Source organism: Emydura macquarii, unplaced genomic scaffold, assembly GCF_026122565.2.
Source record: "Emydura macquarii macquarii isolate MOO-44397 ecotype Brisbane River unplaced genomic scaffold, CSIRO-AGI_Emac_v2 contig_306, whole genome shotgun sequence".
NCBI classification, from domain to species: Eukaryota; Metazoa; Chordata; order Testudines; family Chelidae; genus Emydura; species Emydura macquarii.
In genome coordinates, this window is record NW_027130443.1 from 2,528,849 (window position 1) to 2,555,090 (window position 26,242).

At 45.2% G+C, this 26,242-nt stretch overlaps 1 protein-coding gene across 1 annotated transcript in view; it reads right to left on the minus strand.

The window, feature by feature from the left end:
• Window positions 1–26,242, minus strand: part of LOC137156985 (ceramide synthase 2-like) — a 41,444-nt gene that overhangs the window by 14,767 nt on the left and 435 nt on the right. Inside the window, exons 2-8 of the mRNA XM_067554041.1 lie at window positions 19,454–19,571; window positions 12,615–12,733; window positions 8,486–8,543; window positions 7,951–8,001; window positions 5,308–5,400; window positions 3,485–3,613; window positions 1,695–1,801 (exon numbers count right to left, since the gene is read on the minus strand). Of these exons, the coding sequence (XP_067410142.1) occupies window positions 1,695–1,801; window positions 3,485–3,613; window positions 5,308–5,400; window positions 7,951–8,001; window positions 8,486–8,543; window positions 12,615–12,733; window positions 19,454–19,571 (675 nt within the window). The remainder of the gene's footprint in view (window positions 1–1,694; window positions 1,802–3,484; window positions 3,614–5,307; window positions 5,401–7,950; window positions 8,002–8,485; window positions 8,544–12,614; window positions 12,734–19,453; window positions 19,572–26,242) is intronic.

Here is a 26,242-nt window from a genome sequence, read left to right on the forward strand (position 1 = left end):
TGGCCACCATGGGAAGCAGCCTAAAATGGACTGCAGAATCCCACCCTTCCAGGGGGAGCACAGACCGTGATTCGAGCGGGTGGCTAAGTCACAAGAATGAGGGTTGAGTGGAGACAGGCATGAGACCCTGCAGAAAGAGGTGTCTGCCCGGCTGAGGGCTGATTCCCCAGATAACCAGCAGGAGGCGCCAAGGTGGGGAGTTGCATCGTGCTACAAGAACCAACCCGATCTCCTTCTTTGAGAAGATAACTGTTTTGGTTTTTTTAAACCAAGGAAATGCAGTAGATCTAATTTATCTGGAGGTCAGTCAGGCATTTGAGACAGTGCCACATGGGAAATTTTTTGTTAAATTGGAGAAGATGGGGATTCATATGAGAATTGAAAGGTGGATAAGGAACTGGTTAAAGGGGAGGCTACAACAGGTCCTACTGAAAGGGGAATTCAGACTGCAGGGAGGTGACTAGTGGAGTTCCTCAGAGATCAATCTTTTGACCTTTCTTATTTGACCTTTCTATGTTATTTTATGGCACAGAGTTGGAGTGTGCTAATAAAATTTGCAGATGACACAAATGACACGATCGCCATATTTGGGGTAGGGAAGGAATTTCCCCCCAGGTCAGATTGGCAGAGACCCTGGGGTATTTTTGCCTTCCTCTGCAGCGTGGGACGTGGGTCGCTTGCTGGTTTGAATCAGTGTACATGATGGAGTCTCTGTAACTTGAAGTCTTTAAACCATGATTTTCAGTGATTCAGCCAGAGGTTCAGGGTCTGTTACAGGAGGGGGGCAGGTGAGGTTCCGTGGCCTGCAGGTCAGACTCGATGGTCACGATGGTCCATTCTGACCTTAAAATCTGTGAGAGGGGTGAGCACTGACATCGGCCGGTGCATCCTGCAGTGCCCCCTCTCCCAGCAGGCCTGTGGAGGCATTACAGAAGCTGAGTCTGGGTCCATCCCCCCCTTGCAGCCAGTGCAATTGCCAGCAGCGCTGCCACTTGGAACAGGAGTCAGGGTGTGGGGGGACCCTGCCCTGGCAGAGAGATCGGGGCTACGACGGGACCCTGTCCTGGCTGGCAGGGGAATGGGGGGGGGGAATGGATCCCAGTATCAGCTCCGTAGCAGTTGGTGCTGCGGTGTCTCCTTCACCTGGATTAACTCAAAAAGCTAAGGATGAAACCCCCTGTGTAGACAAGAAGGCCAATGTATCCAGACTGCAGCTCTGACCCTGGGTCTCTCCTCTGATTTCACATTGTTCACTCCTGTCCACCCGCTGCCTGATCTCTGACCCTGCAAGAACCCTCAGCGGAGAGCCACACCCAGGACCTTCCAGACAGGAGCATCTACATCAGGTGTCCTTTTCTGAGAGAGGCCAATATCAGAAACTCCAGAGTGGGAAAGAATGGAATTACCTGCCCAGTAACAGAGTTTCTTCCTAACCCCAGACAACCAGAGATTGGCTTATGCTGGACAGGTGTCTGGGGAGGGAGGGAGCAGAGTCTGCGGCTGGAGATTCAGGGATACCTGGGTTTATTTACCAAAGGGAAAATACCCAGATTCAGCAGGGTCCAGCCCTGAAGGATCAACCTTGCTTTGAACTACTTGATGGGAGCTGGGCAAGCCAGGCAAGTGCCTGTTGACTCTGGAATGCTCCATGGGAGGCACGTTTGAAGAAAACCTGCAGTGAAGCTGAGGCTCACCTGCATGGGAAAAGGATGAACCGAGTAACCAGGAAAACGGACGAGAAAACTAAGAAGAGAAGTTCGCTTGTGCGTGTCCAGTTCAAGTAATGAAACAACTTGGTTAGCTGAGGAGAGAAGAAACAGGCAATTACTGTCAGCCAGTTTGTGATAGCTCTGTGAACACCCCTACCGAGGAGAGAGCACAGTGCAACAGTCAGCTCCTCCTCAATCTCAATAGAGTCCAAAGATGGGTCATAGGAACTGAGCTCCCCTGTTAGACCTATAGGCAGCCCGTCCTTGACAAGGTGGAGACCTTTAGTGAGTGCGGGAAATTTAATTTCCTGAAAGACGGAGACAGAGCCCTTTAAATACTGTGCCCTGAATTTTATTTGCTAAAATACTTTTAGCTCTTCTCCTGAGAGTTTTTTCCTGCTCAAGGGTCAATGTTTCTATAGGTCTTTTCAGTGGCGAAAAACCAACTCTTAGCTGCCTGACATCTTGTGTCTTCATTTACTCCTGGAGAGATTGATTCTCTGTGCCTGGCACCTTGTGTCATCATTGATACCTGTGGAAAGTGAGGACAAAATGCAGCCAACTCAATCAGACCTAATAATAGTAATACCTTCTAAAGCCTCTACGTGTCTAGAAAAACCAGCAAATCACGAATCACCAAACGAGCTGGAGAAGATGTAACATGTATCCATAAGTTCTTTTACTTGGTAATTAACACAGACTTCATACGTCTATAACCTGTAAGGCCAGTGACGGCCTGGACATCGTAATTCAAATGCTTCTAAGAGAGCAGATACCCAGGTTTGGAAACTGTGTCAGTGTCTAAACTAAGTCAGTCAGCTGTATAATGTTTACTTGGGATTGGGCTACACCCAGCTAACTAGAAGCAAGTTTCAGAACCTTAGTGATTGCTAGGTATTCTGACACTTAACTGTACCACGTAGCGTGTGTACACCCACTCTTCACAGAGAGGAACTCTTGCCAGCATACACAGTAAAACAGAAGGAAACATTCCGAAGGCAGCATATAACCATATTTTCCAATGGCCACTGATTTTGGGCATCCAGCTGGAGCCACCGAGAATCTGACTTTCAGAGGTACTGAATACCCACAGCCCCACCTGAAATCAATGGGAGCTGCAGGGACTCAGCCCTTCGGCAGTTCAGGTGTCTGAAGTTGGGCACTGAAAAGCTGGAGCATGCATGGTCAGTGGTTACTTTGGAAAATTTGGCCCTAAGTATCCACATAATTTAATCAAATGTCACCTGAAGCTGCTGCCACTCCTAAAAAAACAGTGACAGTAATTTGCAGGTTCTAGTGGAGAATCTATAGTGAAGATTGTGCTGAGGTTTACACTCAAAGCAGGACTAAAATCCCTCTCTTTTTTTGCAATTTAATTAATAAATTCAACTTCTAAATTTGACACCATTGCTCATCGGTGGACAGCTGAATTTCCTAGGTTATTTCTTTGGTGAAATACTTTCTTTCTTTTCCGGAATGAAAGTTGAGTTAGAGGGAAGCAGGGCCACTTGTGTTGCTAAGCACGTGTATAAGAGTGAGCACGATCAGAACCTAACATTATCTGACACAAGAGACTGACCTGTCTCACCCAACACAAAATGTGGCTTAGAGTTCTTTTCAAAACTCTTTTTCTTTGCATTTCTTTTCAGAGATAACAAAATAAACCAAGAAAATGGAGACAGGATAGGAGGGATATTGCAATGAATCCATTGTAGTGCAAAAGGAGTACATAGTCTAAGAAAGGAAGCCAATTTTATGACCAGTGTATAACCTACCTCTAGGAGAACAGTAGAAGAAGCATGGAGCAACATCACCAGAGTCCCAATTCGGAGGTAATTGGCACAGTACGAGTAACTGATCAGGATGATGGTAGCTGCATGGTGCACCATTTGTTCCTTAAAGTCCTGGAATAAGAAGGAAGATTGAGTTCCGGTCCTGTAATGAATTCCAGGTGCCAGCACAAGGGATGCTGCTGCCTTTCCAGTGTTTAGAAACAGTCTCTAGACAATCTAAACTCCCTCCTGTTGTGCTGGGATCTCACCTGGCTTCCCAGGACGTGACGTGGAGGATATGTCTACCCTTCGAGCTGCAGGTAAGAATCCCAGATTGAGGAGACATACCCACGCTAGCTCTGATCCAACTAGCACACTAAAAATAGAGTGTAGCCACAGTCCCACTTAAGAGGTGTTAATCACCACAAGGAGGGGCCTAACCTCTCAGATGGGTATGTACTTGGGGTGGCTAGTCCCTTCCATCACTCGTACTGCTGCTTCTACACTCTACTTTAAGCCTGCTGTCTCTATCAGAGTTAATGTGGCCATGCCTCCTTGATCTGGAATTTACACCTCTGTCTTGAAGTGGAGATATCCCTTAACAGGAAATGTAACCCTGCTTACCTGAAAGCTTCCACAGATCCATTCTAATAGGTACTAGAGGCTGCTTGGGGGCAGAACCAGACAGACCAGTTTGTCACTGTCAGCAAGGGAATGCCCTACCCCAAGACGTTCCCTCCAGTGGAGACCACTTCCACAGCCAGAATAATACCACTGTACTTTCCTAAATTACAGAGTGTGTTCATTATACTTTGAAGGAAAAGCAAAAACTATTTTTTCCTACAGCAGCACAAGGGGACAGTTTCTCCTAATGAAACAGTCCTGAATTTTGAATGTAAAATTCCAGATCTATTCCGGATGATCTGTTTATCTCCAGACTGGCCAAGTCTGTGGACCCTATTACTCAAAGAAAGGATTTTTTTCCCCAGGTAAGCACAGATAATTTTTCCTATTCTTCATTGTGATAAGGACCTCAGATCTCTTACAGTGGGATCTTTCTTATCATTGTGCCTCCAGAGTGGGAAGCAGGAGCATCCTTTAAAACCGGATACCCAAAATGAGGTAAATTATATACCCTGTATCTTTCCCTGGGCAATGAAGCATGGCAAAAACAGCTGCCAAAAATAGTACTGGCTAAATATTGGGTGACCAATATATAAGATTTGGAAAATTTATGTATTAATGGCCACAAGGCCTCCTAGCAGATCTCAGGACAGGACATGAGACTTCTCTGCCCTGAGATTCAGTACTCCTAAGGATTGGACTTTGATACTTGATAGAAGGAGGAAGAATATTTCTCAAATTTATTTTGGGGATGTTATGACATTTGCGAGGATTACCTGTCTGAATTGAAAATATAATTCTGGGTCTCATCTGGGAAAGCTCCCAACTTCAAAAGTCATCTGATCGAAGATACTAGCTATCAATATGTCTACTCTATTTGGTCTTTTCTGCTTGAAACTGCCACACTAAACTACATGATGGTGAGCAAGGGAACAAGATGCCGAGCATTCTCTGCCATGCAGCACTCCATGAAGGTGTGTAGGGGGGCCTGGCACTGATTTTGTTTATTTCCTCTTCTGGAGTTTTTCCCTATAATTCTACTGCACAGCAGGGAATGAAATTGGGCTCACAGATTGCTCCAAAAATATTTGTCTATAAATATAGCAGAGGGATAAACACCAGGGATGGTCAGTGCATAGGCCTTTGTGGAAAATGGAAGTACCTGAAGGACAGTGTCTAGAATCTGAGGTATTTCCTCTCACCTTTCTTTTCACATCATAGGCCATAGTGCAAGTCAGAGTCAAGGCAAAGGAGAGCTCCATCATGTAGTACCAGTACATGGAGTGCTGTAGTGGCTGCAACATCAAAACAAAGAGACTGAGTTAATGCATAAACCAGGGGGAGGGGTAGATAGCAAACATATTCAGCCCTGCTTCTCTTTGCAGCTGTGTCTGAAACTGTTTACTTGGGCATCGTGAATTCAGTGAGCAGCTGTACCAGTGATTAAAGAAGAGTGAATCAGTAGAGCTGTGTGGGAAATTGCTTATCTGTCCTGTGAACATTTTTGAGATTTCAAATTGTTCCCAGTCTGTACTGAGATGAACCTGACGCCTTTAGAGGGAAAAATATATATGAGAGGGAGACATGTACCCCCAGCCACAACCCCAGAAGAGCCAACTGCCTGGATTCAAATTCCTTCTCTTCTGGATTCAGACCAGGGAATTGAACCAGGGCCTCTTCCAGCCCATCTGAGTGCTTTAGCCACTGGCCTCTCTCATTTTGATCAGAAATACTAGGCTGTTCTTGCACAAAGTTTTGTTTTTGCCAAATTGGAATTTTCTGACAAAAGAATGTTGTGTTAAAAACTCCCAACGCGCTCTCTGCATCAGATTAATAGATACGGGGCGTGGCACTGGGATCACTGAGGTCTCAGCAGTTGTTTCTGTTTGTTAGGATGACCAGATAGCATGTGTGAAAAATCGGGACAGAAGGTGGGGGGTAATAGGCACCTATATAAGAAAAAATCCCAAATATGGGGACTGTCCCAATACAATTGGGACATCTCGTCACTCTAGTTTCAGTATGTACATGCCGATATAAATTTCTTCAGCTATTTATTACACTACATGAACCCCTTCCTGCCCCCCATGCATTAATACAGTGTTACGGTTGCATAGTTAACACTCAAGTTTTTTATAGTGCCTTGGTTCAGGGGTCTGCCTACAGGGAACAGTGTGGTTAAAAAGAGATGCAACAAATTGGTGTAAGAAACAATAACTGAGGGAACGCAAGAGTAATAGTATTAAGGTTATACAACTACATGGTACATTTAAAGGAGCTGGTGTTTAAAGAGATGCAAAGTCAAGCAAAATACATGAAGGTTGCAAAGTCAAGCGCTCAGAAGTTCGGAAGTGCCAGGATTAAGGCTGCCTGTGCAACCTTACGTCAGCTCCTTTGTGTGTGTGCATTAAGATACAGTCTTTAATGACATGATCTCCTGCTATTTGTGCCCCAGGAACCCTTCTCAACACTTCTGTAAGTCTAAATACATCAATAATTTTGCTTCATATTTAAACTGTTGATATTCAATAATAATATTTAGCATCTGCCTCACACTTTGCCTCTGCGGATCAAAAAGCCTTTTCACAAAGAGGTTTATCCTAAAAGTATCATTTTAAAGGTAGGAAAATGGAAGTGCAGGGAACTGGGACTTGCACAATGTTACCCAGCATGTTGGTAGCAGCTGAGGTCACAGAAGAAAACCAGGTCTTCTGACTCCTAGTCCTACACAAGCGCATCAGCCATTGAGACATGCTGCCTATAGCTGACTGAGAAACGAAGGGGAAGCAGAAATGACATTAGCAACCAATGAGCCCCTGTTGGTACAGAGCATGGCATTCCCGGATTCCAATGCAGTTCGATACCCAAGGGCAAAATTAGTCATCTCTCAGTAGCCAAGGTTTCCATTTGATCAAAAGAACAGACATCATCCCATCAAAGGTTAAGTGTCATCATTCCTTTAATTAAATAACATTAACTCCATTGGAAACCACTGCACACATGTGTTAACCCTTACAGAGGGCATGTATAGGTTTTGTCCAGTACTGGAAGATGAAAGGGTTAAACTAATCTCCCTAAATAAGCCAGAGAAGGGCGTGATGCAGAATCAAGCCGTGGGTGCTTCCTCATCAAGAGGACAAAGCAGATTGGTTTGGGGAAGGCTGTGTCCAGCACAGAGTGTGCTGAGATGTCCCTAGAGCAGGCTGGAGAAGCCTGTATCCCCAGCAGATCCTTCAGTGGCTGGTAATGGGCACTGTTTGCTTTTCCCATGCTCTGAGAGATCGTTGTGAACCCTGAAGAAAGAGACTTAACTTGCCATTAACTTCTTATCACCTGAGATATGTTTGTCCCCCATTGCTTGCAGGAGTGCAGAGCTGGCTACGTCCTGACATGGCTACCACCTCTCCCCTCTTGTGGATTTCTGAACATCTATTGCAGCAATGGGACACAGACTTGCAGAAGACCCGGCTACATTCAGCTCCATAGGGGAAATGCACTTGCCCTAGGAGATGATTCTGCCTTTACCATCTACGATCTTTTTATTGTACTGATTAGAATGACCTATCTATGGAAACCGGCATCTACACAGATACATCTCTCTGCTGAACTGAAGGTTATCCTGCCTGTTAACAGGTGATTTCATTCTTTGGACTCAAACCTAGACCTCCCGTGTCCATGGCACATACAGTGACGAGCCTGTAAAGAGCCCTCAGAGGTCTGTATAGGATAAGGTAAAGGGTAAGGGGGGCATCCAGCTGTTTGGCCACATGTCCTGATAAAGACCAAGAGAATATGTGAACTTTCTGGGTTTCTATTACATGGACCAACACACTTGGGTGACTTACCTGCTGTGGATATCCTACCCAGCATTCTCTTGAGTCCCAAAACCAGGGCTTCTGTAAAGAAACATTGTTCAGTGTAACTGTGAGAATGTCCTCTCCACACAAGCTGCCTGATGAATTAGGCCTGTTCCCATGCTAGATTATATAATAGTATGAAAGGGAGGTGCTCGTGACCCCCATAATAAAGGATGCATTCTGAAACAGTCTGACAATAAGAGTTTCCATCTGACTACATCGAACTCCAGCTTTTTTTGAGGCTGTGGATTGCCTATCAGGGTGAAATATCTGTATTAGCTTTTATGCCCTTTGAATGTCCTGTGTAGTTTTGGGGTGCTTTAAAAATGTTTTTCCCTAGTGGATGAAGTTTGACATCCTCCTTGGTTTCTAATGGACTGGAAAGTATTTTATATCTGCCTCAGGTGATAAAAGCACATTGTCCTGCTTCTTTCCAAACACAGAACAGAAATATTTATTGAACATTTTTGCCTGTTGTGCATCATCGTTAGCCAGGTAAGGTGGGTGCTGGTTACATACTCACATCATGCAAGACCACAAGTCCAGTGCAGAAGGAAATGATGTAACACAAAGAACTCCAACTAAAAGCAAGTTAGGGGGAAAAAAAAAAAAAGGAAATTAGAAGTTCATCAGAGGTCAGGCTCGGCTTTTCTGGCCACACCCAGTGTCAGTCATTCGTGCAACCTCTGACTTTACTTTCTACATACGTGCATAGCATACAGCACTCGCAGAATCTCCACTTGATCGCAGAGATATAGGTGCACTTTCTTACCTCATTCACAAAAAAGGAGAACAATGTCATACTGCATATAACTGTTTATCATGCATGGGAATGTATACGGCCGCTGCCTCCACCTCTTATCACTCCCGTCAGGCTCAGTCCACTGCTCCATAGTTTCTTATCATTAGCCAAGTCTAAATTTACTTGGACCTAGCCTAGTCTATACCGTCAAATGGACGCACTGCTGCTAAGTAATGCTTGTGAGCTCAACGTGGTTTAAATGTTGTGTAGACTAGAACACACCATATTCAGCACTGCTTCAGCTGCCACTCCCATGACAACTATAGCATCAAAGGTGCTATTACACAATGTAGACCAGGCCTTCCTGAAAAGGGCAATTTGGGGTGGGGCTTGGTCTAGTTTGGTGCTAGAAGTGCCATGCACCCAAGTGTAATCTGTGGAGGATGAGGCAGGAGTGACCGTCTGTGTCAGAGGCAGCGCACGAATGAAGGAGATTGGGTGGAGAGGATGCTGTTCGACTTGGCAAGGAGGCAGCATAGTTTCATGGGAGCCAGGAACCTCTAGACTCTCGCTCTGTGAAGCTGATTACTCCTGCTCAGAGCAGATGGAGCCCAATGGATAGAGCCAAGGATCCCTTGACCATGCTTGACCAGGACAACTGAGCTGGCACAGAAAGGGTTGTAATGTGCTGATGTTACAGGAAAAACAATGAGAATCCTATAGCACCTTAAAGACTAACAAATTTCTGTGGGCATAAGCTTTCGTGGGCTGCAACCCACTTCGTCAGATGCATGAAATGGAAATCACAGATAGAAGGTATATATATACATCCAAGGGTAAGAAACAACAATGGGGAAGGCAAGTGCTAACAAAGTCAATTTAGTTAGAGTAGATGAGGCTTATTCACAACCGTTGATGAGAAGGTGAGGATGTGTGAACAGTGACAATTACTTCTTGTAATGAGAGAACCATTCCAAGTCCCTATTCAGACCCAGTCTGATTGTGTCAAGTTTGCAGATGAGTTCCAGCTCTGCAGTTTCTCGCTGAAGTCTGTTTTTGAAGTTTTTTTGTAGAAATATGTCAACTTTCAAGTCAGCTACAGAGTGTCCTGGGAGATTGAAGTGCTCTCCTACTGGTTTATGGATGTTACCATTTTTTATGTCTGATTTGTGTCCATTTATTCTTTTGCGTAGTGACAGTCCGGTTTGGCCAATGTACATGGCACAGGGGCATTGCTGGCACATGATGGCATATATTACATTAGTAGACGTGCAGGTGAATGAGCTCCTGATGGTGTGGCTGATGTGGTTAGGACCAGTGATGGTGTTACTAGAGTCGATGTGCGGGAAGAGTTGGGAAAGGGGTTTGTTGCAGGGATAGGTTTCTGGGTTAGTGTTCTTGTTGTACGGTTGCTGGTGAGTATTTGCTTCAGGTTGGGGGGCTGTCTGTAAGCAAGGATAGGCCTGCCTCCCACGGCTTGAGTGAGTGAGGGATCATCTGCTAGGATAGGTTGTAGATCCTTAATGATGTGTTGGAGAGATTTTAGCTGGGGGCTGTAGGTGATGGCCAGTGGTGTTCTGTTGTTTTCTTTGTTGGGTCTGTCCTGTAGTAGATGACTTCTGGGTACCCATCTGGCTCTGTCAATTTGTTTCTTCACCACCACAGATGGGTATTGTAGTTTAAAGAATGTTTTATGGAGATCCTGTAGGTGTTTCTCTGTCTGAGGGATCGGAGCAAATCCGGTTGTATCTTAGGGCTTGGCTGTAGACAATGGATCGTGTAATGTGTCCAGGGTGGAAGCTGGAGGCACGAAGGTATGTACTGCGGTCAGTTGGTTTTCGGTATAGGGTGGTATTAATGTAACCATCCTTTATTTGTATTGTAGTGTCCAGGAAGGGGATTTCTTGTGTGGAGTGGTCCAGGCTGAGGTTGATGGTGGGGTGGAAATTATTGAAATCCCAGTGGAATTCTTCGAGGGACTCTTTCCCATGGGTTCAGATGATGAAAATGTCATCAATGTAGCATAGGTAAAGAAGAGGTGCTTGGGGACAAGTTTCGAGGAAGCGGTGTTCTAGGTCAGCCATAAAAATGTTGGCACACTGTGGGGCCATGTGAGTGCCCATAGCTGTGCCACTGACTTGAAGGTATAGATTGTCTCCAAATCTGAAGTAGTTGTGCGTCAGGACAAAGTCACAAAGTTCAGCTGTGAGGTGTGCCATATCATCATCAGGGAAAATGTTCCTGATGGCTTGTAGTCCATCTTTGCGTGGAATGTTGGTGTAGAGCTTCTACATCCATAGTGGCTAGGATGGTATTTTCTGGGAGATCACCGATGGATTGTAGTTTTCTCAGGAAGTCAGTGGTATCACAAAGATAGCTAGAAGTGTTGGTGGCACAGGGCCCGAGGAGAGAGTCCACATAGCCTGACAGTCCTGCTGTGAGAGTGCCAATGCCTGAGATGATGGGGCATCCAGGATTCCCAGGTTTATGGATCTTGGGTAGCAGATAGAATAACCCTGGTCAGAGTTCATGGGGTGTGTCAGTGTAGATTTGTTCCTGTGTTTCTGTAGGGAGTTTCTTAGGTAGATGTTGTAGTTTCTTTTGGTATTCCTCAGTGGGATCGGATGGTAGTGGCTTGTAGAATGTGGTGTTGGAGAGTTGTCTGGCAGCCTCCTGTTCGTAATCCGACCTATTCACGATGACTACAGCTCCTCCTTTGTCAGCCTCTTCGATTATAATGTCAGAGTTGTTAATGAGGCTGTGGATAGCGTTGCGTTCTGCACGGCTGAGGTTATGGGGCAAGCGATGGTGCTTGTCTACAATCTCAGCTTGTGCACATCGGTGGAAACACTCTATGTAAAAGTCTAGTCTGTTGTTTTGACCATCAGGAGGAGTCCATGCAGAATTCTTCTTCTTGTAGCGTTGGTAGGAAGGTATCTGTGGGTTAGTGTGTTGTTCAGGGATGTGGTGGAAATATTCCTTGAGTCGGAGATGGCGAAAGTAGGATTCCAGGTCACCGCAGAACTGTATCATGTGTGTGGGGGATGTGGGGCAGAAAGAGAGTCCCCGAGACAAGACAGACTCTTCTGCTGGGTTAAGTGTATAGCTGGATAGATTTAGAATATTGTTGGATGAGTCATGGGCATCAGAGTTGTGCTCCCTTGTGGCATGCAGGAGCTTAGATAGTTTAGAGTCCTTTTTCCTCTGTAGAGAAGCAAAGTGAGTGTTGTAAATGGCCCCTCTTGTTTTTGTAAAGATCAACCACGTGGACGTTTCTGTGTCAGTTTGGCTTTTCATGAGATTATCCAGCACTGAAAGATCTTTCTTGATTTTCTCCTGTTTGCTGTACAGAACGCTGACCAGGCGGTTCGGTAGTTTTTTTGAGTATGTGTGACACAATCAATGGTACAAGCCATCCCCGGGGAGCACACCCTCCCAGGAGTGTCTCTGGTGGGGTGCTGCATAAGCTGGCTCGTAATTGTGCCTACAGGCACACATCATGAAAGGGAAGAGGGAAATAGCTGGTAGCTGGGAAGACATCTGGGGTCCAGGGAGGGATTTTTCAGGATACAGGATAGAAAGTATGTCTGAAAGCAGAACCTGAGGAGAAAAGTCAATTCAGAGTAAGGGAATGTGTATGAATTAGGAATGAGGAGGATAAAAGCCGGTGGAGACAGGGCTGAGGGGTAGGAGGAGCCAAGGCTTCAGACACAGTCCTGGGTCTGGAGGTGGAGAAGAAAAGGAGGCCTCTGCTTTAGTGGTAGTGAGGCAGCAGGAGAGGGCGGGAGGAAACCAGAGGTGCAGTGGGAAAAGTACATTCCAGAGGTGATCATGGGGGTGCCTGGGACTGCCAAGCTCAGGCCCTGCTTGAAGATTTAAGTGATCCAAGGCCTCTGGCCACATCACTCACCTCGCTGAACAGAATTTTGTAGTCAGGCTGGGTCGGTCCTGGTTCCGCCGGCACCGGAACCACCGCTCCACATTTCTGGTGGGCAAGTCGCACTGCTTGGATAAACTGATCAGCTGACCCTAGAAAACAGACAAGCAAACAGGACTCAGGGTCCCCACAAACAGGCCCTGTAAGCACCAAAGTAACCAGCCTCCCTCACTAAGCCCTGCTCTCGGAGGGCTACGGACTGTTCTGCCTTTCTCTGCTAGCTTAAAGAGCCATCGGTACAGAGTGTTCTCTCCTCGGGAAGGAATGTATACACTGGCTCTTCTTACTGCCCTGGTATCAGGCTGGCAGCTAATTCTGAGCAGCCAATCTGATCAAACAGCCAATCTGCCTCCATGCCCCACCCCTGCAGACACTTCTCTCCCTTTGCCTCACAGATATTACAGAGCACACAGCAGGCAGCAATAACAATGGGGATATGGCTTTCACAGAGGCCTAACCGAGTGAGCAAACTGTGCCAGCGACCCTTTAAATGTCCAAAGGCACATTCCACCACCATTCTGCACTTGCTCAGCCTACTGTTGAACCACTCCTTACTGCTGCCCAGGTGACCAATGTATGGCTTCATGAGCCACGGGAGCAAGGTGTTGGCTGAGTCTCTCAGGAGTACTATTGGGCATTTCAACATCATCAGTGGTTATTTTGTGGTCTGGAAAGAAAGTCCCTGATTGCAGCTTTCGGAACAAACCGGTGTTCCTAAAGATGTGCGCATCATGCATCTTTCCTGACCTTCCCAAGTTGATGTCACTGAAATGTCCCCTGTGATCCACCAGCACTTGCAACACCACTGAAAAATATTCTTTCGGTTTATCTACTCTTTACCAAGATGGTCTGGTGCCACGATAGGGATATGTGTGCCATCTATTGCCCCACCGCAGTCAGGGCTGGGGAAAGCTCTTCACAAAGCTCCTGGAGAGTGGCCTTCCACATCTGAAAGTTCTGCAGCCACTGCTTGTCATCTCATAAATGCGTAACGATGCAATCCAACCAGTCAGGGCTTGTTTCCCAGGTCCAGAAACAGCACTCTGCCATGTTCAGCTGTTGCGTGACTGCCAGCAGCCACCAGGAATTGTTTTGTTTGATGACTTGCAGCAGAGTGGTTTGACTGACATTGCAACGTTCCATATGTTAGGTCCTGTCTTGGCTCTGGAAATGCTGCAGGATAAGTCGTGAGGTGTTTGTATGCTCACAACAAGAGTGCACCGCTGAGAGGGGTCTATGCAATTGTATACACACAGCTGAACCAGACTTTGAAAAAGAGGCGCGAAAAAGTATTGGTTTGTTTGCCATTGATATCGGGGAGGAAGGGAGAGAGGGAGGGAAGAAAGTGTATCATGGGAGGTTGAAGCCATGTTCCCACTCCAATCTGTGACAATGTTTTGGTCCCATGAGGCATTGCAAGCCCTTCCCAAAACCCCCTGCGACTAGTTGCACTGTGGGATAGCTACCCCCAGTGCATTGCTCTCTGCATCGATGCAAGCGCTGCTCGTAAGGACGCACTCCACTGATGCAACGAGTGTGGTGTGGACACACCCGACCGACTTACTTACTGCAGCAGTTGGACGTTGACTGAAATTAAGACCACTTAACTTTCTAGTGTAGACATGCCCTTAGGCTCACACAATTACATACAACATTGCTGGTTAATAAGTGTCAGCCAAAGAGGTCAGGCAGGGGAGAACCAAGCACTGAATGTTTACATCTTTCTGGATGTCTCTCTCAGAAATGAGGATATTCGCAGCTGAACCCAGCAGAAGCCTCCATCAGCATGGGTCCTGTTTCAGAGGGTTGCTTGGTACAGATATATTATTAGGATGGAAGACTGATAAATTACAGAAGTTGTTTACCCAAAAATATTGGTACATGGCTGGTGATCATGTGATTGCCAAAAGTTTCAGTGGTGTGATGTGGAATCATAGAAATGTAGGATTGGAAGGGACCGCCACAAGACATCTAGTCCAGTCCCCTGCTTGAGGCAGGACTAAGTATTATCTAGACCAGCATTTCTCAAATGCTCCCAGCCATGGCCATGAGCTCTGGCCACATGGCAATGGGTGTTGGCCCCAGGCATTTACCCCTGGCCTGGGCTGCAGGGCTCACTACCCCCCCATCACACCGGGCCACCACTGCCATCACCTCTAGTTCCCACTGCCCCCCAATCCATCACCCCCAATGGCCATGGACCCCACTGCCTCCCCCTGCACCCTTAATCCCGGGGCTTAATTTGTCCTGGGGCTTGCTGAGAAAAGTGATATTAACAACCATGCAAGTATCACTTTTCACAGCAGACTTACTAGTTAGTGGGGAGGCTGTGAAAAGTGATACTTGTATGTTTGTTAATATCACTTTTCTCAGCAAGCCCCAGGACAGATTAACCCAAGAATAGAGACAGCTGTGCATTATATTTATTATTAAATTCCCACCAAAAAAGCTCCATAAACTAATTACAATGCTTTGACTGTGTACATGTGCATATGTATTTAATTTTTCCGAAAGTGAATTAAGTATTTTAGGAAAAAGTATCAGTGTGGCCACCAGCAAGACTTGGTGGCTGCCTCTGAGGCCACCAAAATTTTGTTGTGAGAACCCCTGATCTAGACCGTCCCTGACAGGTGTTTGTCTAAACTGTTATTAAAAACCTCCACTGACAGATTCCACAGTCTCCCTAGGTCATTTGTTCCAGTGTTTAACTACCCTGACAGTTAGGAAGTTTTTCCTAATGTCCAACCTAAACCACCCTTGCTGCAATTTAAGCCCACTGCTTCTCGTCCTGTCCTCAGAGGTTAAGGAGAACAATTTCTCTCCCTCCTCCTTCAAACAACCTTTTACGTACTTGAAAACTGTTATCATGTCCACCCCTCGGCCTTCTCTTCTCCAGACTAAACAAACACAATTTTTTCAATCTTCCCTCATACGTTATGTTTTCTAGACCTTCAGTCATTTTTGTTGCTCATCTCTGGACTTTTTCCAATTTGTCCACATCTTTCCTGAAACGTGGTGTCCAAGAGCTGGACACAATACCCCAGTTGAGGCCTAATCAGTGCTGAGTAGAATGGAAGAATTACGTCTTGTGGTTTGCTTTCAACACTCCTGGTAATACATCCCAGAATGGTGTTCATTTTTTTTTTTTTTGCAACACTTTGCAACAAAAAATTGTTGACTCTTTTTTAGTTTGGGACTATAAGCCCCAGATCCTTTTCTGCAGTACTCCTCTCTCCTTCCTAGGCAGTCATTTCCCACTTTGTATTTGTGCAATTGATTGTTGCTTCTTAAGTGTAGTGCTTTACATTTGTCATTACTGAATTTCATCCTACTTATTTCAGACCATTTCTCCAGTTTGTCAAGATCATTTTGAATTGTAATCCCTGTCCTCCAAACACTTGCAACCCCACCCAGCTTGCTATCGTCCGCAAACTTCGTAAGTGTACTCTCTATGCCATTATCCAATCATGTATGACGATATTGAATAGACCTGAACCCAGGAAAGATCCCTACAGCACCCCACTCAATTTGCCCTTCCAACTAAACTGTGGACCATTGATAACTACTCTCTGAGTACACTTTTCCTAACAGCTGTGTACCCACCTTATGGTAGGTTCATCTAGGCTATATTTCTCTAGTTTGTTTATGAGTAGGTCATGTGGGACACTACCAAAAGCCTTACTAAAGCTGAGATATACAACATCTACTGCTTCCCCACATCCACAAGGCTTGTTATCCTGTCAAAGAAGGATATCAGGTTGGTCTGACATGATTTGTTCATGATAAATCCATGTTGACTGTTAGTTATTACCGTATTATCTTCTAGGTGTTTACAAATTGATTGATTGATTATTTTCTCCATTATCTTTCTGGGTACTGATGTGAAGCTGACTGGTCTATAATTCCTTGGGATGTCCTTATTCCCCATTTTTATAGATAGGTGCTATATCCTCACTTTTCCAGTCCTCTGGAATCTTTTCCATCTTCCATGACTTTTCAAAGATAATCGCTAATGGCTCAGATATCTCCTCAGTCAGCTCCTTGAGTATTCTAGGATGTATTTCATCAGGCCCTGTTGACTTGTTGACACCTGACTTGTCCAAGTAATTCTTAACTTGTTCTTTTCCTATGTAGCCTCAGATCCTACCTTGTTTACACTGATATTCTCTGTTAGTCATCCAATTGCTGCTAACTTTGTTGCTGAAAACTGAAACAAAAAAGGCATTTACCACTTCGGACATCACTGCATTTTCTGTCATTGTCTTCCCCTCCTCATTGAGTAATGGGCCCTGCCCTGTCCCTGGTCTTCCTCTTGCTTCCCATGTTTTTGTAAAATGCTTTCTTGTTACCCTTTATATACCTGGCTCGTTTAATCTTGTTTTGTGCCTTGGCCTTACAAATTTTGTCCCTATGTGCTTGTGGGTTTATTTTTTTAATATATTTTTCCTTTGTCATTTGACCTAGTTTCCACTTCTAGTACGATTCCTTTTTTGACTTTCAGGTCATTGAAGATTTCTTGGTTAAACCAGGCTGATCTCTTACCATAATTCTTATTTTTCTTATGCATTGGGATAGTTTGCTCTTGTGCTCTTAATGTCTCTTTAAAAAACTATCAGCTCCCTGAATCCTTTTTTCCCTTAGAGTGGCTTCACATGGGGTCTTGCCTACCAATCCCCTGAGTTTGCTAAGGTCTGCTTGCTTGAATCCATTTTCTTTATTCTGCTGTTTTCCCTACTTCCATTATTAGAATCATGAACTTTCTCATTTCATGATCACTTTCACCCAAGCTGCCGTCCCCCTTCAAATTCTCAGCCGGTGCCTCTCTGTTTGTCAGAATCAAATCTAGAATAGCATCTCTCCTCGTTGCTTTCTCCACCTTCTGTATTAAAAAGTTGTCTACCAATGCATTCCAAGAACTTGCTGGATAATCCGGAAAATAATTGGATAATCTAATATGCTAGCCAGTGATGGACAAAGTGAATGTTCAGCCAGACCAGCATACGGACCTAGATAAAGAGACTGATCTGGATGGTCTCAGCCTGTAAGGAGACCATGTCCCTTTAGGATTTGCCATCATGATGATGGTGGTGGTGGTGGTACCCCTCCTTGTGAAAACAAAATACTTCTCTGTGGTTTACAGAGTATTTCATCTGTTTTGTGTGGCTTGACCACATGCCCCTGGGTTTCTTTTACTTCTGTGTCCTCCTTCCAGGAACATATTCTACATGTGTGAGACCTGAGCCATGATGAGATCTTTAAAGAAGAAGAAATGAATTACCTGGGATTCGCCTTTGAAGATCTCATTGTGCAGGATTCTCATGCACCTCCACTCAGAATCCAGAGGGATGTAGCAGCAGTGCAGTTTCTCCCGGCACATCCCCTGAGGTGAACTCTTTGGAATTCAATCTATTCGGTTTTCTGTAGTTGAATTGCTAACTGGTTTATTGCTTGAGCTCTTGCTCCCTGTGTAAACCAGGAATTGATTGTGTAGTTCTGCGTGCTGAGGCAGAGGCTGCTGAAAATCAGCTCCTTCTTGATTCACCTGGCCAGACCCAAGTTCAGGGCTCTGTGCCTATAGGTAAGAGCCTGTAACTCACTAGCCCCAGGGATGAAAGTGTCTCACAAAGCACCAGATTCTGAAAAGAAGACCATGGTGGAGTCACTTTCCATTGCTCTGGATCTCAGTCTGTGACAGAACTGGGCCACTGCTGCTGAGCCAGCAGTCTGGTCACTGTAACTCTAATTCATTATTAAGAAGAGGAAGGAAACAGAGAGAGGCTGCTCTTCCCTGCTTGCCTCAGCAGCTGGGGGCTCCCTAACACCACAGGAGTATGGCTGTATGTTGTGCAAGAGTGATGGGAACCAACGTTGCAAATAAACTGCACTGGTATTTTACCAGCATAAAGGTCTCTGAGCGGTGTGTGGACGCAAGAAGGGGCAGGAGCAAGCGGACCCTGCCACACTGTCTATTACTCATCTAGGATGATAATGAATGGCTAGAGCAACAGGAAAATCTAAATGAATTATTTAAAGAGAATCAGTATTAAATGCAGACTGAGTTGAGTCATTAAATGAAGGTAGAGCTGGCCAAAATGTTTTGATTGAAACTTTTTCCTGCTGAAAAACAGGATTTCATCAAAACCAAACTTTTTGTAGAAGATTTCATTTTATGATTATTTTCTATGGGACATTTTCATGTCAGTTTTTGAAAACAAAGAATTTTGAAGTTTCAGATATTGGTTTTTCTTTGTCCCTGATTTTATCATCCTTTCCTCCCACCGAATTCAATAGAATTAATGATGTTCTGGAGTTTCTTTGTTTCCTTTTTCCTTTTTCCATTCTTTAACTTTTCAAAACCAAGTCTGGAAAAGGTACAGAGTGAGAATTGGGTTTTGTTTTTCCTTTTGCCACTTTGTAACTTTTCTAAAATTGGAGAATTTTTGCAGTTAGAGACTAGAAAAAGGAAACAAAACAAAAACAAAAAATAAAATAAAATAAAAAAGGAAAAAGTGGAAAACAAAACAACCTATGCATCATTCATTTTTAAAAAATAGGGAGAATGAACAAAGTGGTAGAAAGAAGGGGGAAATTCAAAATTTCTAAACATTTTCATTTGAAAAATTTTATGGGGAAAAATGGGTTTTTCACTAGTTCTACATGCAGGTGTCACCTGCAATGTACAGTATGACTATAAGGATTCATAACTAGCAAATGAAAACTCAGTTCAATTAAACTGTAGCTTCACAGTGATGAGAAGGTACCAAGATGCCAGGGCCTGAATCTTGGAGGATGTAGAAGAAGAAGGAACTCACCTCATTTGGTTTCTTGCTGTGCATTGTGTAGAACTTTTCCAGTAACGGATTGGGTTCAGGTTTCAATCTCACCTTGTCCCTCACACCCAGCTTTCTGCCGATGGGCAGTGCAATGAATCTGCAAGAGACCAAATGCAGGCTTCAGCCAAGTGAGGTGTCAGTCAATCCTGCAGGTGTCATGGCATTGTTAATGCACATTTAATCCCACTGGTCTGGCATAAAGACACATTGGTCACCTGGTGATGCCACACAATGTCCCAGCACAAACACGCTTTCCTGGTGTCACTATCCGAGCAGAACTATGACATGCTCCAGTACCAGAATAATACACTTCATATTTAATGTGCACTCAGTCAAAAATGCATATGAAAACAATATAGCCAACCCAAGCATTGAAAATTGTGAGTCAGGCCCTCAAAATTCAAAGTTGGCTTCAAAATCATGAGATTTTTAACAATAATAATGTATTTGAAGGTTTTTATATTTGCCTTCTGTATTTTGCACCTTTAGGATCCACATTTCTCAGCATTTCTCTCTAACCACACAATCTCTATAAATGCTACTAGAAACTTGCTTTTTTGAAAACGTGAAAGCAGAGATCCTGATGTATCAATGATGGCAGGGTCTAGGGTTTTAAGAAAAAGGACTCAGTAGCATGAAACTCACGATGAAATCATGAAGTTTGGAGTGACTGGGTGTACCTGGCTATTCCAGTTTCCTACAGGAGGCCCCAGGGTCCTACTGCTCCCCATCCAAGGAAAGGAACAGCGAAGGTGGGTCCTCCAGACCTGCCCACAGAGTCCACATGGAAGCAGCTAATCAGATCCCAGCAGGTTCAGATAAAAAGAGTTTCTGAATCTCAGCAGGATAGTTCATCGGTGAGACTGGCAGGGCAAGGGGTGCATATCAGTGTTGCCAACTCGTAATTGTACGACTCTCCCAAGTTTAGTCATTTAAAAAAAAAAAAGTTTTTCATGATTTCTCGATTATTAGCATCATACGTGTGAGTGTTCCCATATTCAAAATAAAAACGAGAGTCCTGTAGCATTTTAAAGACTAACAGGACTCTCGTTGTTTTTGCTGTATGCAGACTAACTCGGCTACCCCTCTGGAACATATTCAAAATGGCCATCATCTCCCTTTCCTTTCAGTGAGGCTGAAGCCATGCTGCTCTCGGTCCACATAGCAATCTGAAGTACATATATGACTCCCATTACCAAAGTGTCTGAGTGCCACAGTCTTCAGCATATTTACCCTCCCAGCGCCCCTGGGGGGAGGGCAGTATTATTCCCACCGTTTAACGGACAGAGACCTGAAGCCTAGCGAGCGAGCTCCACAAAGGGACTTAGACATTGTGACACTGAGCGTGTTAGCTGCCCTGCTGCTCAGTGGAATCCACCATCCCTCACTGGGTACCTAGGCTCTCTCTGCAATGTATGGGAAGAGCTGGTGCCTAAGAATGGGCTGTAAGCTAATCAGGGAGCCAGCTGGGTGCGACCTAAATCCTGCCCCTTAATGGTAGTTTGGCACTTAATTCTGGGCCAGAGGGAGGCAGCTCTCTTGACTCTATGAACCTCTCCCGGCTTTTGGTAACCAAGCCAGCTCATTTCAACTTAAAATGTTCTGTTTCAGTTTCTGAAACTGGAAAGCTGAGCTGAACCAAAATTTCAAAAACCTGCAATGACACTTTAAGTCAAAACAAAAATTTACAGTTTTAGAAGCTTCCTGCAGGAAAAATCAATATTGACAAAAGATTTCAAACACAGATTTTTTGTTTGATGTTCCTCATGGAAACGATGTTGGTTCTCTAACCAGCTCTTGTTGATAAGTCATTAAGAGAAAGAGTGCCATCTACTGGCACCTAGTATGTAGCACTGTTCTTACATTAGTAGGTTATGCATGGCAAATGACTTCCTGATTAAGCAGCTCTTACCAATGGGTGCCTGCCTGAGTGCATTATAAAGCATGAGGCTGAAAGCCAAGTGCCTTCAAAGACTCAGTGCACTTGTAGCCTACTGATGGGCACCCTGGAGTGGCTCATGGCTATTAGAGTCTGGGTTGGAAATTTTATTTTTCTTTTAAAAATAAACAAATGTGTGTCTTTATGCAACATATCCTTCCACTGTGAAAAGTAGTGCCTAGTAAAAGGAAAACAGACAATGGTGTGGAAATGTTATAAATACATTTGCTCTGCTCTTCTGAATAGATTGATGGTGTAATTTTTGTCTGGCCCCTTTCCTTTTCCTTCCCCCCTTTCAGTTTCCTTCCCTGCAGCATTTGGACCATCGCCACCACCAACTCTCCAGCTGCCAGAAGCCTGGCTCCACTTTCAGGAGCAGTTTCTGGCCGAGCACCCAACTGGAGTGACCGGCTCTCTTCATTCCCACCAGCCCATTTGTCACACTGTCTGGTGTGGTTCAAGCATGGGCTGCCAACCTCCAAGCACTGTTACAAACAAAGGGCCCACAGCCCAAACTGGCTGTGAGTTCTGTACTTAGATTTCACCACCCATGTACCAAGTGTGAATGCCTTAAGCACCATACCAGCCTTAACACTGGGCATGCCGGTCTGTCTTGCCATCTAAGTAAACCTGCCTTTGTGATAGCTAGTCCCTTCCACCAAAAGTCACCACAATATTCAGGTTACTCCCAGTCTCAAAGGATTGACCCAGGTTAATTGTACCTCAGATGTCACACCGAAGACAAAGCTCAGAGCCAATCCTAAACTGACTAGAAAGGTATTAACTAAGAAAAGAGCTAAGAGAGTCATTGCCAAGGTTAAAGCAAGTAAACACACACACACACGAGTTACAGTCTTAGTCCAAAAGGTGGCAGACATGTCTATAATAAGCAAGGGCTAACCCAGGCTAAGCAGCTGGGCATCATTTGCTTACGTTTAGAAATCTTGCCCTCTCCAAGTCCAAGCAGCATAGAGACCCACTTTCCTTCGGTCAGGGACTTTGATGCCCTTTCTCCAGAGTTTAAGCTGATGAGAAAAGTACTTGTGCATGTCTCCACTTCATGGGTGGGAGGAGCAATCAACAAAGTCTTTTGTCCTCGGATGTTCCACAATGGTTTGTCTGGTGTCTATGGGCAGAGATAACTCCCCCTGTGGCAAACTAGTATTTCACACTCGGTAAAACTTCTCTCTGGGCTGTGGGGGTTTATAGTTCCAGAGCAAACACTTTTACAATTACAGCACAAACACTTAATATGTACCTTATAAGATGGGTTGCAGATATTATACGTGAGAATTATACATGAGATTTAATGCATGCGGCAACGTACAAGCATTTCATAAAGTCTGTGACCTATTTTACCAATGCTAGCACAGAGGTGAGTCAGAGTGGTTCCAGCCATGCAATTGTCAATATTCAGTTGAGGCCTAGGGGCCTTGGCATGAGCTGGCACCTGCTCTGCCAGCATCACACCATCCACACAGGGGGATTTATTATCTTTCTCCCCACCCTCAGGCCCTACTTAACAAAAAGGGCTCAGGGTTTTTTTTCTGGTGTATCACGGTTGAAATCCCAGCATTACAATGTTGTGAGTTGTCAGAAAGGTCCAAATAACCATTGATTTCTGTGGGCGTCAGATGCCTTTGAGGAGCTGGTCCTATGTGTCCAGAATCATCCCTATGGGACATTGGCCTGGGCTATACAGTCTATAACTATTTCAGAGGTGTGATTTTTTTTTACTCTCACCACCCCTCAGTGTAGGATGTAGTTATTCTGGTCTAAAGGTGTCTGACACTGGCTTATTCCCCTTCCTTACGGGAATAGCTGTGCTGGTATAAAGCACCTTTATGCCAATATAACTGCATCCACACTAGGGTTGTGCCATTTTAACAGTATCAAATAATTACAGCAGTGTGTCGACAGGCCCTGAGTGTCTCAGCCATGCTGTGAGCTCAGTTAGAGCAAGAAAACCGTCCTGTGGCAAGCAGTCTTGTTCCCCCACCTCCCCATAGCAGGCCAGCAGCTCAGGGTATCTCCACCCCCTATCTCCACCTCCCATGAGCAATGGGGATGTGGCAGCACCTCTACTCCTCCCTTCCCCTTTTGCCCTCCTGGCAACCCCTGGCCCAGGAAGGGGCCTAGGTGAGTGAAGAGCCCCTAGAGCTGCTGACTTCAGTGTAGTAGGTGGGGGGACTCCTCTGCAGCCCCCAGACCTGGACCTGAGGGATGAAGAACCCTGGAAGGAGCAAAGGTGAGGCTGTGGGGGCTGAACTGATGGACATGGAGGTTGAGGCAGCTGAACTCAAGGGGCCAGGGGTTGGGTGGGGTAGAATTAACTTCTGGGCAGGGGACAGGCAGAGGTGGAGATGAGAGGTCAGTCAGCAGGGGCCAAAATCATCTACCCAATGAGTGTGGGAGAGTGGGCAGCCCTGGGATGGGCTCAGCAATCGACTGACAGACACAAACAATCACAACACAGTCTGCCTGGAAAAAAAAAATCCCTTGTGACTTTGGGGCCAATCTCATGATTTTTTGGTGTCCTCCTCATGATTTCTGATCTCTTGAGGTTGGCAGTATTCCACCAGTTGTTAGCTAACTTGGGTATTGTCCGGACAACACCAAATGCAGAAGTGTTATTCTCTTTGGGTTGCTCTGCAGTCCTAGTACCAGTAACTTTATTTACAGAAATCACCTGAATAGGTCTCTCTGAGTGGAGATATTTATAGCTGGAAGTTTGGGAAATTCCTGTTCCATCCATTAACGTAATAACCGGACCCCTTTCCAGTGACAAAGTAATACCTTTCACATTGGAAGAACATTAATCAAACAGAGGAAACATTGGAAATATGCACCATTGATAGCGGTGCCCGTATTAGTTGTGCGGAGTGTTGTGTGTTTCTGGATGACACAGGAAATGGTAATTAAAGGGCTGTGTTATGCTGGGAGGGAGTTTAATGTGTTGTGCTGTGTGTTTCCTTCTCTGTTGGCAGCAGAAGGAAGCACCTTGTGAGGATGCACAGCCTGTCACTGTCAACAGAGTGGTGTCAGGTGGGCGGCAGGGGACAGGTTGGACATGTCCCAGAGCTTGGCGTTTCATTGCTTTGGTTTTTGCTTGGGAGATGTTGCTCCTAACCAACCTCAATCCCTTTCAAAATAATCCATGGAAAGTCCCAGTTTGTAACATGGCAAGTGTAGAGGGTATTGTGGGGTCAAGCAAGGAGGGACAGGAATCCCCCCACAACTTCCTCTATGGATCTGGGGAGTGTGGAGGAAGCAGGGAAGTTTGCGGTGTGTGGCACACAGCCGGCTTCTCCCTAGTGGGTCTCATGCTTCAACCCCTTGTAGTGGGCCAGAGAGTCCCCAGTTACCCTGTCTTCCCTTAGAGGTACCTTGCTCCAGCTTCCTTCTGCTGGCTGGGGCCAGGGGTTTTCTCCTTCTGCAGCTGCAGAGAAGCACTGTCTCCTGGCCTGGGGAGACATTTCTCCTCCAGCTGCTGCCAACCTTCTGGCAACTTCCGCCTCCTCCTGTGTTTCTCCCTCTCCCTTTAGGGAAGGCAGGTTTAAGTACACCTGGACTAGCCCTTCAGTGGGTCCAGGTGTCTCTAATTGCCCTGCAATCATCTCTCCCCTGCTTGCAGGAAAAAGGGTTTTTGGCCGTCTGGGGCTCATACTCTGGCCCTGGTATGCCCTTTTGAGGCCCTCTGGCCTGACTTTATCACAGGTGGCAGAAGGGAAGGTGGGAGGGTGGGGAAAGCAGTTGGGCTAATTGTGGAGACCCGAGCCAGGCAAATTCTCTTCTCCCAAGTCCAGTGCAAGGATGGCTGGACTCCCTGGAGGAAGGGAACCTCGCAAGTGGCACAGCTATTCTCCTGGGACAGCCATGGCTCCTGGCAGCAGAGGATCCTTGTTTCAAGCTACACAACTTTGGCAGAGGTCATTACATCTCTCCCACACAAGCCCTAGCAGCCACTCCCTGTGACTGAGCTGTGGCTTGTCGCAACCCACCTTGTCCTTACAGCTTCCCATCCAGCTTTGTAACCATCACCCAGAGAAAATGGCCTTCTCCTGAGGGCAGCCTGGCTTCAGCCCAAAGAGAAACAATGGAAGATGGTGGCCTTCTCTACTAGGGCCACCTCACTGGCACATGCCCAGCCTTTGGTGAAATAGGGGCCATCTTCCCTGAAGGCATGAATAGCTGCAGTCTCATTAGGTGGCTTCAATCCTATTGTAAGTTATGGGAAATTGTTATGGCAGACTGGCTACAAGTATCATTAATCAATTTGTTTTTCAAATGTACATTTGCAACTAGTTTTCCCCGCATGGGAAGTCTGAAGCATAGCAAATCAGCCATGTTATAGCACAAGCGATCTGAAATTTGGTGAGACTTTTTTTTTTTTCCAAAGGTCCCCATCTTTAATAAATGTATCTCTTAAATTAAGTAAAAGGGTTAAATTGATAAGCAAAGCAAATCTTTACTCACAGATTAGGTGTGAAAAGTTCTGAGGGGAAATAAGCTGTGTTCTTCAGAGAAAACAAAGAGGTTGACTGGAAGTGAAAAACTACTTTAAGTGAAAAATTGAACCTAAGCTTAATGTCCTTCTTATATGTTCCAGTAAAAAGTTTTGCATATTCCTGAGCAGCAGTGGCTAAAGGAATTTTGTTGAAATTTGGTTTATTTTGTTAATCTCATTGTGATCAAAGGAATAAATTGAGTTTGAAGGAAATTTCAATAACTCTGAAGTTATGGGCATTACATTTTTCATGCATTCACAATTATGACTTTCTGCTAGGTTGCTTTAGATTCCGTTGCTCAGTCTTTACTTTAAATTATTG